Source organism: Gobio gobio (genome assembly GCF_949357685.1).
Source record: "Gobio gobio genome assembly, chromosome: 20".
In the NCBI taxonomy this organism is placed as follows: Eukaryota; Metazoa; Chordata; class Actinopteri; order Cypriniformes; family Gobionidae; genus Gobio; species Gobio gobio.
The window spans coordinates 24,556,241-24,575,339 of record NC_137113.1 but is presented as its reverse complement, the minus strand read 5'-3'; the positions used below and the strand labels follow the sequence as shown (position 1 = coordinate 24,575,339).

At 36.4% G+C, this 19,099-nt stretch overlaps 1 protein-coding gene across 1 annotated transcript in view; it reads left to right on the top strand.

The window, feature by feature from the left end:
* Positions 1 to 19,099, top strand: part of ca10a (carbonic anhydrase Xa) — a 217,641-nt gene that overhangs the window by 169,603 nt on the left and 28,939 nt on the right. The window contains exon 4 of the mRNA XM_079845755.1: positions 9,894 to 10,079. Coding sequence (XP_079701881.1) covers positions 9,894 to 10,079 — 186 coding nt within the window. The remainder of the gene's footprint in view (positions 1 to 9,893; positions 10,080 to 19,099) is intronic.

Sequence of the window (19,099 nt, the reverse complement as noted above, 5' to 3'; positions counted from 1 at the left end):
TTCACATTCATTTCATTCATTTCTTTCATTGCAACCTTTTACACCACAGACTGAACGAAAAGAAGCATTGCTCGGTCATTGGTTGACCTAAATTGGCATTATCTAATTGTGGACCTAAATTTTAACAGCTGACAGCTGATTGGTTGTTTGTAATCCATTACATCCCTTTCTATCAAAGTTATCTGACATTGTCAAGATGAATTTGTTCTGACAGTTTAACTCTGAGTTCTTGTCATATTGTATTACTATTTTTTCTTAACTATAGTGAATAAACTTAGCCTAGAAATCTAGACGCTCCCTTGCGGCAGCAAATGTAATTTTCAGCCAGGGTAGTCTAGCAACTCTCCGTTGGCTTGCGAGCTGGAAAAACCAAACTCGAGTTAGGCCAATCACATCGTGGATAGAGTCAGTGGGCGGGCTTAACATAATGACGGCAGAGTTGCGGCGGTTCTGCGTGCTACTTGTAAACAAAGAAGCTGGAGAACAGCGGTCTTTCAAATCGGCTTTGGCCGCGACTCTGGAAAGCTTGGAGCTTTTCTTTGAGAAAAGAACAAAGAACGCACTGAAGTAATTCTTAAAAAAAGGAAGATCTGAGTTTTGCCGACCGGATACGGCAGATGTTTAATCTATCAACTAGCTCCGCTTCACCTTCTTCGTTGCTCTGGTTGGTTGTAGCGTTATCCTATTGCGTGCAGAGGGAATTTGAAAGACAACCGTTTTCCCCGCCCCTCGGATTGAGCCCTGCCAATGGTGTGTTCCCAGACCCAACATCTTGATGTGGGTCTGGCTTGTCTGTCTAGAATAAACTGTGATAATGTGAGAAATTGTTGAAGGTGTCTGAATACATTTTGGTTTGACTGTAGGTGTGTGTTTTGACTGTATATTTCAGTTGTGCTCCTCTCAGTTTTATTTGAAATTGAATGATTTACATATATTGAGTTTTTGTTTGTACTATTATCTTAACATATACAGGTAGGTACAGTAAATGTAGACATTCAATTCATTGCAATTCTAGTTCACAAACTCCTCATTAAAAATTCTCTCTCTGCTAATGCTGTGAATTATACTTACTGTTTGAGACTAGTGATGCACCAAAATTTTCGCAACCAAAAATATTCAGACGGATAAAAAAATTGGCCAAAACAGCTACATTGGCTGTGTCTGCAATCCCTATACCCTTAAATAGGGAATTATTTGAGGGCACAGTCATTTGTAGTAGTTTCCGAAACCATAGTGGACATTATCGAGTGCACTCATTCAATCCCACAATGCACTGCAATAACGAGTGTACAACTGATGTACACTCAACGACTAGAGAATGCCCATAATGCACCGTAGGGGTTGTGCCAAATGAGTTCCCTTGTCTCGCCAGATGATGACGGCTGCACCTGAATCATCCATCCATTTTCCAAACCGCGCTGGTCCAATGTGGCTACAAATTAATATCATACAGGTATAAATAGAGGACAGAGTTCAAGATAAATCTTTTCATTAGCCTACTACTGGAGCTGTCATTTTGCTAAGTTTTAAATTATTATTAAACGGCAAGCACAAACTATGCAAAAGCAGCAGCCCTTCCGGAGCACTCTTTCAAGTGGACTATATTAGTGGATTAATGTAGGGAATAGTGAATGAGGGTATAGGAGGAAATTTCGGACAGAGTCATTGATTCACTAAAGAGAGTTCATACGAGTCATTCATTTGCGAATCAGACTACACTAGTTCAAGTTGTTTGCTTTGCGTGCAGCATGTGAAGAAGTCTAGTTTTGATGTGCGTGATTGGTGGTGCTCCCCACCTCTGGACTTCAAATTTTATTGCAGAAATTGCTTTCTAGTGGGACCGTAACTGGTAAAAGTCGTAAGCAGAAAACAGTAACTATATCTGGCAGTCAGCATACGAACAAACTGATGGTGAATTATTACAAACAGCATAAAAGAGAGCAATCGAGTGAGTAAATGGGCGAGCAGATACGCCTGGCTTGAAATGCTAGGGACAATTAAGGAAACTGTTTAAAAGGGGGATATATGTGTCTGGTGAATCAGTGCAGCTAGCAGATCCTTTTAAGACACATTTAAGTGTGCTAGCTGTATTATTTCTGAACATTTTTTGCTACATGTGATGGGTTTGCATTCTGGGACTACAGTGTAATCCATCGTTTAGCAGCGTGTTAACAATTAAAACTAGGAGCATTGGCATTACTGACCATTTTGAGAAACTGAATCAATTCTAAATTGAACTGAGTCTCAGAATTCAATTTGCATTACTGTGTAGGGATGCATGGGCGAAAACTGCAAACTCCTTTTAGCTCGCTCAGATTTGAAGGCCGAGATCTCTGAGGTGGAAATAATTGAGGCAGGGCATCGGAAAGACCAGGCATGTCTGTCTGGATGCATGTGGAAGTATGTATTACACTGAGGGAGGGAACATACAGCAGAAAGCAATGCAGTCATTCCGCTCTCCAGTTCCCTATATGACGTCAAACAGTATACAGTGAACATAAATTTGGAGACTATAAAGGGCCTTGATCCTCTAAACACTGGGATACTGATAATTGCAATTTCGCGGTTTTGTATTAAAACAGCTGGTATTTACTTGTTTCATTGCTGTTAAAAAAAGTACAGCAACGTTAATGATATATGTGCTTGTTCTATATTTTCATAAATAAAATATACATGCATAGCTTTCATATATTTTTAAATAAACTGTAGGACATGCATAAATAAACGAATACAAATAACGATTATGGTCTTTTTAATCTTGTTATAACAACTGATGTAAACTAAGTTTGTTTTTCACGCACACTAGGGAAAACAAAATAAAAGACAGAAAAAAAGACTGTCTATACATTTACACCCATCTTCTGATTATTTGGAAGTCTTCATAAAACATGATTACATCTTTGGAAAGTGCACTGGAATAATTTTGACAATGGGACAGTCCTAAAAATGGACAAGCTCACTATTAAACTAGAGAGTAGACTGAAACCGGGACCCTTATTTTCACAAATATTCATGATCGTTGTTTTTAGCCTGGCTCAGTGCGACTTTTATTGCTTTGCTCTTTGCTTTTTCCTTTGGCAATTTTTCATTTTGACATTTTAAACTTAGTTAAAAAGGCTTCAAACGTGTGGTGTCACTAAACAGCATCTTGTCACTGCTTTGACTAAAAGGTTCTGTTGAAATAAATTTGACAATTTAGACAATGCACTTATTTTTCATTTTTTTACTCTGGCACATCCAGAGCCAGAAGTATGTGAGATTTTTCCCTTGTTTTTATCAACTTAAAGTCTTTCATCTTAAGGAAAGGGGAAAAAATCTTGTCATTTAATCAAATGCATTATTGTCTTAGCCTGATTTTCTTCACAGGGTGCCAGAAACAGCATTAACATTTGCTCATTACTGCTGAAACCACAAGACCTGCTGGGAGTTTACAATAATCCAGTGCAGGAAGTGACCTTGTGAGGAGGGACCCAAGTGCAGTACTAAATTTAGATCCAACACAAGATAATACTAAGATACACAATCAGACAAGAGTTCAAAGCAAGACTAATGGAACCAAAACTCACAGAACACATAGTGAAGCAATACTAGAAGAGAGAAACCAGCGATACATGATTAAGCAAGTGATTAGTGAACATACACATGACATTGGCATATATTATATAGAGGTTGGAAGGTAACAAGACTGTGTGTTGTCTGTGATATCCCAAAATCCTTGCATGCTTGGTTGGTTGAATGAATTAAAACAGTGTCTGAAGAAGGGAGAAAATGTATTTAGAAATGTCAAAACAAAATTCCACTTATGACTCCGGACTTCTGGAGCGGGGCATTGTAGCCACTAAATTGTTCTAGATCATTAGACATGATGTTATCGTGCCTTGGAAAGCCTGTCTAGAATCAGTTTCTCTAGGCTGTACCATCATACTAAAACACTGTGTGGATTAGTCATTGACTGACTGGGCAGAAACGTAGCTGGCTTGGGTTTTGGACATAGCCCAGGGCTAAAAACAAGAAGTTCAAAATAAAGGGCTGACATAAAAGAAGAGAAAAGAATCCCTGGAATGTTACTCTCTCACTTATTGGCAGTATGTGTGTAGTTTTAACCTTTTATAGCCTTGAGACATTTCATTTTAGTGAATTTTGCTTTGGCTGAATCAAAATGCAGGTCTGTGTTCATTGTCATTATTATTATTAGTAACTTGTGTATCTAACTTTCAGTGTAACTTTGTAGTGTTAGGGCACCTTGAATGCCATTTGATTATTGAAATTGAGTAGGTTGTTGTGGTTAGTTTTTGGTTCATGCCATTCAAGAGGTTTGTGGAGGACTGGAGGTTGTCTCAGGCACAACATCAGAAAATGTGAAAAAAAAAAAGATTAGGCAATTTTATTCCAAAAGTTTTATAGCATACCTAAAGTATTCAACTGTTAAATTAAAACAGTTCAAATATTTTGTAAAATTTTTAACAAACAATGCTTGAATGAACACAGAATTTTACCAGACTTATTAAGTCTATAGACTGTTTCATCGGACGCACGCGTGTTGCCACAGTTATGTGCCTGGCCCGAAGTTAACTTCCGCCTAGTGGATAGTATGGCGCCCTACTCAGTAGAAACATATTTTTGACGTACTATTCTTGGAAAACATTAAATATTAACGACCAAGCAGAGATATGACACCAGCTCAAAAACAATGTGTGCGACTCACCAAAAAGCCTTGAATGCCTCATAAATATCCATTCTGACTGTATACGAGAGCAGCGTCTAATGTAATTTAGTCTGTATGTCTAATGTAATTTACTCGTTATTTATTTTGCTTGTCATCAGAAATAATCTACTCTAGAGGTAACTTGTTCTGGCTGCGGTTACACTAGGCATAAACATGCGATCCCCGTGATCAGGACACAGCACGTTTACATTTGTTCACATCAAGTGGTCGCCATCTGGATAACTGTTCGGATTTATGTTTCCCGCAAAATATTTAAATTAAGTATGTAATAGGCCTTTATCACGGAGTGTAAAACAAAAATTAAAATTCTGTCATTATTACTCGCCCTCATGTCGTTCCAAACCCGTCAGATCTTCGTTCATGTACACTCTAAAAACGTTTACTATGATTTACTCCATTTTTTTGGTGAAACATTTTTACACTAATAAAATTGAGTACGTTTTAAAGCAGTGTAATCAATTACATACACCGTATAAGTTGAACAAATGCAAGTCAAAAAATTAAGTAGATCTGAGTAACTACATTTGGCACATTTACAAATAAAATTTAGTAGAAAAAAATTTAAGGAAAAACATTTAAAAACAAATATTTATGAGTAAAATTAACTGTTTTTATTCATAGTAATATAAACTCTTATAGTATAACTTTAATATTAACTTTAATTTCCTCTAAACCTTTGTAAAATACTCCACACAACCACACTTATGACATTGACCTTTATTGTCGATGAGTACAGCAATACAGCATATATTACAGTTTTGACATGTATACAATATTGGCAACATTTAAACTCATGTAACAAAACATTTAAAAGTAATTCAAGTGTAATCAACCTGTCTGTTATCCCATTTCCACTGTATCAGCGCCGTTTCTCGAGCCTGAGATGGACTCACGCTCTGCGCCGGGTGGACTTTGAACTTGAGACCGCCGTCCTGCGTTTCACTCGTTGCTCAAAGATGCTGCAACGCACCTGACTCCATAACCTGCAATAAACAAACAGTGCACAGTTTTAAGAACATGTGAACATGTAAAACATGTTTTAAGAAGATGTAAAACACATTTTTATCATCCAAATTAATTATATTCATTATCTTAAGGAATAAAGTCGTGTGTTTTGAGCAAGGCAGTAACGTTAGCACCAGGGGCTTCAAAGACAGATGCCACACCCGTTTAGGTGACTCACATTGCGTCCCTGTATGTTGTTTTGCAATAAATATAATTATTTTAAGCACAGTAATGATTTTATAGATAAAATAAAACACACAAACCTGAATTTCACAGAGGAAATGTTCCAATTCTGCGACGCTGGGAAGAAGGAACTCCTCTGGACACTGAAGAAAATTCAAACTGCAAGCTCACTCAACCTTGAAACAGAAACAGATCGATTTAATTTTCCTTTCTCAAATATTTTGATGGAAATTTCACAAATATATTAAGTATATTTTAAATAAATAATTGGTTATTCGAACACTAAATTATTTTAGTGAAAAAAACTTAATTATAACTGTAAATTTGAGACAAAATTAACTGTTGGATTTTTTGTCAATTATTTTGGTATGTTCAACTCAAAACATCAAGTAAATGATATTTAGAGATTTTATTAAGTTAATAAAGTGAACTATTACTGTGATATTTACTAAGCCACTGAATTATTTTTTAGAGTGTACATATTTTTCTTCTTCTCAAAGTTCTTACGGGTTGGGATCGAGGGTGAGTAATTAATGACAGAATTTTCATTTTTGGGTGAACTAACCCTTTAATAGGGGCGTTTCCCTGACTCTATATTGCGGACAGAAATGGGAGATTATTTATAATAAACATGCTGAAACAATAAAAACAGATAAATTAAGATAATGTTGCACAATTAAAATGAAAGATGATAACACATAAGAAAGATAACGCAGCCTCTGTTGTTATTGATCCTTTGCGGACGTCTACCGGAAGTTAAGTTTGCGCCAATAAAACGTGCATGCGCAGTAACATTTTGTTTATTTGTTGCCATTGAAACCGTTTATATATCTAAATATAGCTAAACATCTTCCGTTTAATGCTGTTATTTCTACAGTGTTGCTGAATTCCAGTTTTCTGAGTGATGCATTGTTCAATGAGGATTACTTATACTGACCGATCAGTACAGTACATTGGAGACTGTGAAATAAATTGGTTTACATCCTGTTATCAGTCTTTCAAATGCTTACAGAATCTCATAATGCCGATCCCCTTGACAGAGCATGTGCTTCTCTAATTTCTTTATTTCATTGCTGTCTCACTGGCGCATTATAATAGTGTATGATATCAATTTCAAAGCATGCAATCATGATTACCTGACCAGAGAGTATTACCAGCATCTAAAAACTGGCCTTTTGGCTTTTGCTATTGGAAACAATGTTTCATAAATTCAACCCATGCTTATGTGATCTTTACATAAGAATCCTGAAAGGGTTATTGCTACAGAGCAGTTCAGAAGGAAAGCTTAAGAGCTTCTGTTATGTAATTATTTGACACACACGCGTGCATAGACTGGGAAGGTTTTTTCTTGCGTCTTAGAAAGAAGTCTCTCTTGCTCAGCAATGCTGCATTTATTTGATCAAAACACTGTAATAAAAGTAATATGAAAATATTACACAGAGGTGCTTTTTTTTCTATTTTGATATATTTTGAAATGCAATTTATTCCTGTGTCAGATGTCAGGTATAATGGCACATCAACTGAAGTTTAATTCCAAATGCTGTGCTGTTTTGCAGTTGTTGTCAGAGCAATGCGGTGTGTCATTCATAGAATTGTCGGATCAACAAATTAAAGTGCAGTAGAGCATTTACTAGCATGATTTTGAATTCATTAATACAAATTATGAGGTGAAACAGCTCAATGCATTTGGGAAAATTAAAATGCGGAGATGAAACAATACACAGACTAATGTTTATGAGAATCGCAGTGCATGAAGTCAAGAAAGTCAAGTACGTTCTCCATGTGGTGATCTTTATAGCTTCGGGTAACACCTGTACTGGGCTTGCAGTGGTAGGTGTGTAGTACTCTGAATTGCAAGTAGTAAATAAACCCCCACATACATATATCTTAAATAAAACATTCATACATATACAGTGTTACAAAGATGGTCAGCATAGACTGGCCATCAATAATGGACAAATGCTCACATTTTGGAAGAAATAACAAGTGCCATGTACGACAGACAGGGATTTTCTTCCGTGAAACTGCACAATGAGTCTTTTTTTAACCACTATTTTTTTTAGTTCTTCTCCCTTGCCATCTCTAGTTCATGAATAATCATTGAGAGATGACCTCTTCCAGGTTTTTCAAATGTCTTGCCCTTTTCTCGGACGAGTCCAGCACCCAGAGGTAACTGTGCAGATCCTTTAAGTGCGGCTATACACTGTCTTTACTCACCCTTTTTCTCTCAAGGATGGTCTTTGCTCCTCCCATTCCCACACGTTCTTTTCCCCAATATCCCTCTCTCTCTTACTCACCTCTTCTCTCTACCCTACACAAATCATTGATTTTTCAGAGGTTCTATAAAATATTTACGATGTGTGGGCAGGCCTCTTTCTTTGGGAATTTGGCGAGGGAAAATCATTTTGAAGGCAAAGTCGTAAAAGGAAAAAGAGTGAGACAGACAAAAAGACAGGAAGAAAGAAAAAGAGAGAGGAAGAGATAGGCGAAAAAGAAAAAAAGGCAAGATAAGAGCCATGGAAGCCTTCTAGCATTGTGTTTGGAATTTCAATGGCTCACTTTGGAACAACTCCTGAATGTAAATAAATAAGCCGATACACTGATAAAGGTTGCTATCCGTGGATGTTGTATCTCCATGCTCTCTTAAAGTCTCCGATCTAATCGATTCCAAGCAGATTCTCACTTTCTTCGGCTCTGAGGACACACTTCCTTTGTTTTCATTCTTCCATCTGTCACACCATCATCTTTCCCTCCACTTGAGTTTTTACATCGTTACAGTATCATCGAGAATGAGAATATAATTTAATTACAGACCACTATCTGCTTTTCAGTAAAACGATTCGATGTAGAGGCGTTTCTTCAGCTTTAGGCACTGTTGGCCCTGTAGACTTTTAGAAAATATACTCACTTAAAACACACTCATCATGCTTTCATTAGCATTCTGGGGTGGAGATGAAGTGACGGAAATTACATTTTAAATAGCTTTTTAGAAAAAAAAATTGAAGAGTCGTTTGTCTTACAGATTTCAATTTTAAAGCTTGTTTTTTATGTATCTTAAATACACATAATTAAATAATATTTTCACACTTTCTCTACAGCTTGATTGAAGATGATACACAATAAAATGTTAGTATTATTTAGCTTCATAAAAGGGTACACAAACTTTTGGTGGTAACAATTATGGGCAAATTTGTTGGTTGTGGTGAAAGCTATGCAACAGCTCAGGGTTTTTTTGAAAAATTGTTATGAATAATTTTCAACCATAAATATTGAAACTATGTACTTCACTCATGCTCATTTTTTTAAATCATGAACGTTTTAAATATGTAATAATTCATATCTTATGAAGGATTTTCATATTTTAAGATTGAAAGTCTGGGTCTAGATGAAATAATGTAACAATATATTAAAAGTTTAAGACATTTTAATGTGTCCTCCTTATAACAAACAGTTGAAAACTGTTAGTTTTAATAAAAATCAACACCTGTGTTATGTATCAGAAATTGTAATATGTTCTTTTACAGAGACGTATCCAGATGGGTGTTCTGGGATGGCTCTATCTACCGCTAAAATTTGCTTTGCAAACTCGGGTTCTCACACAAATCAGAGGCTGGACCTTCAGTAAAACCAGATACAGTTTTTTTTGGTTAAAATTAGAGGGGAAAGCATGTTTTTTTTATTATTTTTTTTTTAGCTAAAGCCAACAAATAACAGTTAACGTGCAGCTGGATGCCATCTGGTTTTAAACTCAGCACCCTTTCTAGCTCATTTAGCACATAACCTTTTCTAAGACAAGCACATTATAAATTAGACAAGCCGCCTTTGAATGAGTCTGTGCCCCACATGTAGCCTCAATTAAAAGTCTGGATATGCTTTTGGTCTTTTTACCTTTTCTTTTCATTTATTTGATTAGTAGTTCTCGGTTTAATTCTTTGGCGACTTTTTTAACCATATCTGTTTTGTTTTGTTTTTTCTAAAGGTGGGAGGGACGATGTACAACACTGGTCGCCATGTATCTCTCCGACTGGACAAAGAGCACCTGGTGAACATCTCGGGTGGACCAATGACGTACAGCCATCGTCTTGAGGAGATCAGGTTACACTTTGGCAGTGAGGACGGACAGGGCTCTGAGCATCTCCTCAACGGCCAGGCTTTCTCTGGGGAGGTGAGCTTCTGAAACCTGTGTGTCCTACGTCATGAGTGGGATACAGATCAGATCGTAAAGCGCCAGTAGCTGCTAGTATTTGGCAGTCTATTGATCTTTTAAGGTCACAATCTAAGAGCAATGTGTAAAGACAGCAGGCCTCGTAGGTCAACAGCGGGCGTATGCTGAAAGCAAAACTCTATGGCGTAGGTTTTTATGCATCAACAAATAGTTATAGTGTGCCTCAGAGCATGCATTTCATGAAATGTTTAACATGATTTGCATCAGATTATGATACAGTAATGTTAGGACCCTGCTGAAGAATATATTTTAACACTGAAAACACATCTATATTTTTGACTGAAATAGTCCTAACTGTATTACTGATGACTTATTGCTCTCATTCTACAATGAAAGTAGTCTCCCACTAACAGAGCCATAACAACAGAAAAAAGCATCTCAATTACGTTCGCTATGTAAATTTAGCATTCACTGCACTGCAGCCTCCATCATTTGATAAAGTCACCAGTCAGTGAAGTCCTGACATTTCCCTTTTAGGATAATACGACCAACGATTTGTGTGGCAACACAATAAGTGTGAGCTTGACAGGCAAATCCTCAGTAATTAATGATTATAATTTCTTTTCCCCCCTCAGTGGCAGCCATCTGATAATCCGACAATAATAAAACAGTGTCAACAGTCTATCAGGGCAAAGTAAAGCATGACTCGAGTACCAGGGCCAGCTCTGTCTTTCACAATTACAGCAAAAAAAAATAGCTGTAATTATTATTGATTCAGCTAATTCATTTATGTTGACTCCGGGCTCCAGACTGCGACCAAATGGTCGCATTTTGCGACCTTTTTTCCTGCTGGTGCGACTACATTTTGTTAGAGGTCGCACTGGTGCCACCACCACGGTGACCAACTGATAAGAGCTGCCATTTCTGTTACATATGAGAAATATCAAATGGCAAAATGAAACTGGAACGGGACCAAGCTACTCGTTTGAGCTGCGCGGACCGTTTCTCAGCTCTAAGCGCGAGCTCATTCACGTGTCGATCTGATCACGCGACACTGCTACTAGTGCTGGGCGGTATGACCAAAAATGTATATAACGGTATTTTTCTAAATTATACCAGTTTCACAGTATATGACGGTATTTTTTTCCCCTATGCATGACCGGGTGTTAACCACATTTTCTATTGATTGAGAGGGGAAATACTGCAGGAGATTGACTAGAATGTCCTATTTTACTGTCATGAAGAGTTAATATTGGAGAAAAAGTTAATACAGGTTTGCAAAGCCCCAGAAAATGATGCTGTGGGGAGACAACAACCAATAAAACACTGACCTGCAACACACATTACAGACACCTGAATATTAAAATATGACCAGAGAGAAAAAACAGAGTTGAGGGCACATTAAGCATTTAAAAAAATCTAACCCGACAAACTGCCAAAACGAGGGAGATACGCGCAAGAACATTTAAAAGATGTAACGATATTTTCAGTACATTTAAGAGCACTACAGTCTCTGAACAAACAACACACGCAAGTTTAACGCAGAAAGAATAACGCAGTAACTTTTGCCCATTCTATTTTTAAATTGCCAGTCTATTAATTTACATCACTGTCTTCGGTGTAGCATTGTTTATCCATCGTGTCATTGCTGTCGTGGTCAGACGTACGGATGTATCAGTGTCCTTATTTGCACATATATTTCATTTGAAGAAGATGTGATGAAATACACTCACCTAAAGGATTAGTAGGAACACCATACTAATATTGTGTTTGACCCCCTTTCGCCTTCAGAACTGCCTTAATTCTACGTGGCATTGATTCAACAAGGTGATGAAAGCATTCTTTACAAATGTTGGCTCATATTGTTAGGATAGCATCTTGCAGTTGATGGAGATTTGTGGGATGCACATCCAGGGCACGAAGCTCCCGTTCCACCACATCCCAAAGATGCTCTATTGGGTTGAGATCTGGTGACTGTGGGGGCCATTTTAGTACAGTGAACTCATTGTCATGTTCAAGAAACCAATTTGAAATTATTCGAGCTTTGTGACATGGTGCATTATCCTGCTGGAAGTAGCCATCAGAGGATGGGTACATGGTGGTCATAAAGGGATGGACATGGTCAGAAACAATGCTCAGGTAGGCCGTGTCATTTAAACGATGCCCAATTGGCACTAAGGGGCCTAAAGTGTGCCAAGAAAACACCCCCACACCATTACACCACCACCACCAGCCTGCACAGTGGTAACAAGGCATGATGGATCCATGTTCTCATTCTGTTTACGCCAAATTCTGACTCTACCATCTGAATGTCTCAACAGAAATCGAGACTCATCAGACCAGGCAACATTTTTCCAGTCTTCAACTGTCCAATTTTGGTGAGCTCATGCAAATTGTAGCCTCTTTTTCCTATTTGTAGTGGAGATGAGTGGTACCCGGTGGGGTCTTCTGCTGTTGTAGCCCATCCGCCTCAAGGTTGTGCGTGTTGAGGCTTCACAAATGCTTTGCTGCATACCTCGGTTGTAACGAGTGGTTATTTCAGTCAAAGTTGCTCTTCTATCAGCTTGAATCAGTCGGCCCATTCTCCTCTGACCTCTAGCATCAACAAGGCATTTTCGCTCACAGGACTGCCGCATACTGGATGTTTTTCCCTTTTCACACCATTCTTTGTAAACCCTAGAAATGGTTGTGCCTGAAAATACTCAGACCGGCCCGTCTGGCACCAACAACCATGCCACGCTCAAAATTGCTTAAATCACCTTTCTTTCCCATTCTGACATTCAGTTTGGAGTTCAGGAGATTGTCTTGACCAGGACCACACCCCTAAATGCATTGAAGCAACTGATGATGCCATGTGATTGGTTGATTAGATAATTGCATTAATGAGAAATTGAACAGGTGTTCCTAATAATCCTTTAGGTGAGTGTATGTGTGCAAACATGCTGCGGGATCTCAGCTGTGTCCTCACTGCGAATTTAATGAACTAAATATATGCCCAGCATGTTAGTGAAGAGCGGCTCTGTGATCAGTGGCAAATGCTGCTCCGTCTGAAAGCACTGCGAGTTTGAGTCACTTATAATGTGCGTTTGAAAAAACAAAAAATGACAATGTTTAATGTTTTAACTCACTTCAAATCCTCAGTCAAGTGTTTGATGTTTCCTTTTTGTGAGCTGAAGTGGCTTATCACTGAATGAGGCAGACAAATGATTTTATTGTATAATATACAGTGATGAATGAAGTCTGTCGATTAGCACTGCATTATAATATACTTTATTATGAAAATACCCGAGAAGGCTTGAAGAACTCAAATACCCCATATATTGTCACTGTTGTGTTTTTATTGTCTTCATGTTTAATGCGTTTCTATCTTCTTTTTATTCAGCTACACAGCACTAGCTTCCCATTAGGGATCATTATATTACTTCTCTCTGAGGCAAATGTGGAGTTTCTGCTCGAGGGCGCCCTCTGCCCTCCAGTATGAATGAAACATGAGTGTGTTTAGCGCCGAGCAGTGCTCACGCCATCCTAGGAAAAATAATACTTGTCTAAATATATGTATATGAAAATCCATATGTTTTTCTCCTGTGTACAGGAGTTTTTTTTTCCCCACAGTGGATGCATAAGAGGCTCATATTTCATATTAAAGACATACTCGTTCTTGATTTTGCATACCTCCTGACAACAACATTTCAGAAATTGATAATCACAGATTTTTATAATAATAAATCCTTAGACATTTCTAGTGATTTTGTCATAGGCTGCATGCATGTTAACAGGTAACCCTGCAGTTTTTTGTAAAATGTTTTCTCTAAAATATAAATATTTATTACATTGTTATATTTATTCTTAAATACTCTATTTTTATTTTAATATTGAAAATTGTTGAAATAGTAATAATTCTTTTTTTTTATATATATATATATATATATATATATATATATATATATATATATATATATATATATATATATATATATATATATATATATATATATATATATATATATATATATATATATATATATATATATTTATATATATATATATATATATTTATATATATATATATATATATTTATATATATATATATATATATATATATTTATATATATATATATATATTTATATATATATATATATATATATATATATATTTATATATATATATATATATATATTTATATATATATATATATATATATATATATATATTTATATATATATATATATATTTATATATATATATATATATATATTTATATATATATTTATATAATATATAAAATAAGCGTAGAGGTTTGTGTTGTTATTTAAAATCAGGGTTGTGCAAAATTAAGCATACAATACTATTAATATGATTTGAAAACTTAAATTAAGTATTATGTTAGAGCAGAATTTAGAAGATACAGACAGCTGAGGTTCTTTTTTTAAAATATTAAAATGCTGCAGTGTTGCCTTTTGACTTCTGAATACAATACTCTTTACTTTTTTTTTTGCTAGTCAGCTCCCGACACAATGTCCTATACATGCAAATTCAAAGTGTCTAACAATCTGGATGCATCATTGGCGCTTGCGCTCATGCTCTTTTAAATAATAAACCGGAAAATGATCTATCCCGAAAGGACGCTGATTGACAGAAGTTTATTTTTGGAATACATTACAATCACTCCTAAATAGATGACAACTCGCACACCTACCTTTCGCTTCGTAGCCCCCGAAGGATGTGTTCGTTTCTGCGCTATCATAATTTAAAGACCGAAGTCAGTCAGCTGCTGAAAAGTTGCATTTTAGTACCTTATATTTTCATACATTCAGATGGGACCTAATTTAAACATGTGACATTAATTGGTTTTATTACAGGTGAGTGTCAATTCATCTATATTCACTGGACAAAAAGAATCCATTTATCATTTGTTCATCTAATATTGAAAGTAGAAAGTTGATTTTTCGTTTTTACCTTCAGGGGTAGAAAATGAATAAACAGCCCTTTCAACTGATTGGTCAACCAAACGGTGCAGTCATCAGTTTTTCCTTAGAATAATAGTCCTCCGCTGCTTCAGTTGTACGGATTCTTAAAGTGTTTATTGCAACTACATTTAATCTCTTTATCAAACAACCAGACTAACAAATTGCTTGACACAAACCGTACTGCGCCTAAACAGGGCTTTCTTCTGTGTCGACATAGCGTGCCAGAGAAATAAGCTACTATAGGTGCTTGTTTCAGAAATATGAATGTACCTTGCATCTCACAATACCCATTATTCTACTTCTTTGACACACCGCCTGTTTTATTTAGCTGGCCAGTGACAAACTGGACCAGTGGAGTAGTGTAGTGAAGACACCTGTGATAGTTTTATTTTTCTTTGGACGGTTTTTTTTTCACTGTTTTGTGAGACAAATTAATACTCAAGTTTGCGCCATGCACAAGCACTTCATCTAGAGATCAATCAATTTTAATAAAACACAAAGCCAACATTATAAACCTCAGAAGAGTATGTAATGTCTGTTATTTTGTTGTGCGGAGCTAAAAAAAACAACTGATGATGGCATGGTTTGATCTTTGGTTGGCCAATCAGTGGAAAAGGACATTTCATTCCTGCCCACATGTAGAGATTGAATATTCAAGCTGTTTATAAATGTTCTACCCCTGAATGTAAAAACAAGAATGAATGATACACGGATTAAAAAGGACTAGTATTTTGCTGCCCGTTGCTTGAACTTCTTTAAATTTCAATTAATTTTAATTCTACTTGCATTTAAATTTGCATTGTAATTCTGCATCCTGTTTGTTGCCACAATTCAAATTCAGAAATTGAAATGTAACCACCCTTCTAAATGTGCAGCTAGGTTTTTTGTTGTTTTTGTTTTCAGCAAAAATACCAAGTGACTTAAAGGGATAGTTCACCCAAAAATGAAAGTTCTGTCATAATTTACCTACCCTCACGTTGTTCCAAACCTGTATGAGTTTCTTTGTTCTGCTGTACACAAAAGAAGATATTTAGAAGAATGTTTGTAACCAAGCAGATAGAGCAACTATTGACTACCATAGTAGGGAAAAAAATACTATGGTAGTCAATAGTTGCTCTCTCTGCTTTGTTACAAACATTCTTCACTCTATCTTCTTTTGTGTACAGCAGAACAAAGAAACTCATACAGGTTTGGAACAACTTGAGGGTGAGTAAATGATGACAGAATTTTCATTTTTGGGTGAACTATCCCTTTAAGATTCATAGGAAAATGACGTCATGTTTATGAAAGAGCCTTCAGGGGCACTGTTCATCATGCTTAGGAACAGCTCTGTTTAAATTTTAAATTTAAAAAAACTGTCTGAGATTGTAAATTAAACCAAATGAGCCGGCGCCTGTTCTTGAAAAGAGAATGGAGAGGAAGAATCTTACAACTTAAAATGACAAACACATTCCCAACAAGTGACTGTTTTGCATTCAAATGCAGCCAAGATTTTAAGCTTTATTTGGATGTCTGTCTCTGTAACATTCAACACGTCTGCCTTCCTCTTCTCTTATTTGTTCTGTAGTAATAATAGATTATGTTTGACTGATGCTCACGGCACCCAGAGGAAAGTTGCTTCTCTGCAGACGCATTGTAACACCTTTGAGTTAATACATGCTTTATTCTCCCAGATCCGATATGGGCAGTCTTATTCACAAGCTGAAAATGAAACACTAGTGATGAAATGTGTTAAAATATTCAAGGTGTTTCTCAGAAAATTCACTTAAAAAACGTGCCTAGGTCTAGGTGGTTTCCCTAGAAAACACAACACAAAACAAAAAACAAAAACACAACATAGCAGCAAATTAGTTTTTTTTTACTGCATTTTAGATACTCTTAGCATGCAAACAACTGGAAAGCTTTCCACAAAGATTTAATATTTGTCTGTTATGTTTCCATTTCACATGCTTCAGTCACTCTCAATAAACCATGTAATCATTCTGGGGGAATACATGTGTATAGCATTTTAGCCGTCATTTCTAGACATAGTAAAGCGATAGTTCACCCAAAAATGTAAATTGTTTTGTTATTTACTCACTCTCATGTTGTTCCAAACCTGTTTAATTTTCTGTGGAAGACAAAAGTGGATATTTTGAAAAATGCCTCAGTGTTTTTGTTTCGATTACAATGAAAGCCAACGTGGTCCAATATGGTTTAGGACCCCACTGACTTTCCGTTTATGGATGAAACATTCTTTAAAAACACCTGTTGTGTCCCACAGAAGAAATTAACTCATGAAGGTTAATAAATTATGAATTTTGAGTGAATTTCCCAAATCACAATGCACAAATCACAATTGCATAAAATAGCATTATACACAGATGCATTGTATTACCACATAGCAGGGGGGACCCGTCAGGGCCCTCTAGGCCCTCAGAGAGGGCCTAAACTATTGTAAAAAAAATAATATTTACAAACTTTTCAATTATAGCTTAAAAAGTAAAAAAAGTTTTTAATAATCAACTCTAATGTTATTTTAGTCATTTATAATTTGACAACAAACATCTAAACCCTTCAAATCTGCCGATTCAGTTTGTGTTGTGTTGTTTAGACCAGGGGTTTTCAAATTGGGTGAATGTGACCCTTCCCTTAGAGTAGGTAAGGACAGCCGAGCCCCCCCTTCCCCAAAATCCTGTCCGCCTGCTCTAACCCACACACACCTCGGCAGTAAATGCCATCTTCTGTGTGTTCCTGGCAATGATGAGTTTCAATAACAACTAATAAAATGTAAATATTTTTTCATATTGTATTTTATTTCCTTTTTTTTTTTTAAGAAGTGCATTCATAAATCTTTGCAACAGCAAATAACTTCAAACTTTATGCAGGCCTATTTGAGGCTACTTTTAAAAATCACAGAACATCAGTAGGCCTAACCATAAGTCAACAAAACATGCTGAATGTTACAAGTGTGAAACTTGTGTCTGGGTCTTAAAGGGATAGTTCACTTTAAAGGGGCTATATGCAACTTTTTCCCCAAAATAAACGTAACAATAGCCTTTTTATTTTACCATTTATGACTCAAACATCTCCTGATGAGCATACTGACACCTTGCCCGCTCACAGTGGGTGCACCTATAAGCCTGTATCCTATTTTTCCTATTTTCTGGCGGGTCGTTTTTTCCCGCGCTGTCTGCGGATGTGACGTCACCACCGCTGCGAGAGCGAGCAGAAAATAAGAGCAGTTCTGTTTTTTGGCCACAGGTGTCAGTCGCGAGTTTAAATTTCAGAAAAACGCATATAGCCCCTTCAAAATGAAAATTCTGTCATCATATACTCACCCTCAATTTGTTTCAAGCCTGTATGAATTTCTTTCTTCTGCTAAACACAAAGCAAGATATTTTGAAGAATGTCAGTAACCAAACAGTTAACTGGTCCCATTTACTTCCATAGTAAGAAAAAATATATATACTATGGAGGTCAATGGGACCAGTTAACTGTTTGGTTACTGACATTCTTCAAAATATCTTGCTTTGTGTTTAGCAGAAGAAAGAAATTCATACAGGCTTGAAACAAATTGAGGGTGAGTATATGATGACAGAATTTTCATTTTAAAGTGAACTATCTCTTTAAGCGCACATTTTAATGCACATCGTCTCGAACAAAATCAGCACAATGGACAGCTCTCTGATCAATGAACGACAACGCTTTTTGTTCACGGAGCGCATAACACATAACAGTCAACTGCATAGAAGGCATGTTATCAGATCAAAAAGATTTGCATTAAACATTTTTTTTCAGCCACATACAAGATTTGTATGTGGCTAAAATTATTTAAAATCATACATTCAGATTTAAACAATAAACAAAATGCACCATTCACGTAATTTGCACGTGTCATTCACGTCATTTGAATTTTAATTTTGAACTTTGAATAACCGCCCATATCAGTGGGAACAATGAGGACGCGCTTTTGACGCGCAGAGGTGTTCGATGCGGGGCTGCACTGCAGAGAGAAATAAACGCAAGTCGTCCTCCACCTGCAGCCTTGATCTGTATTTATTTTTAATCA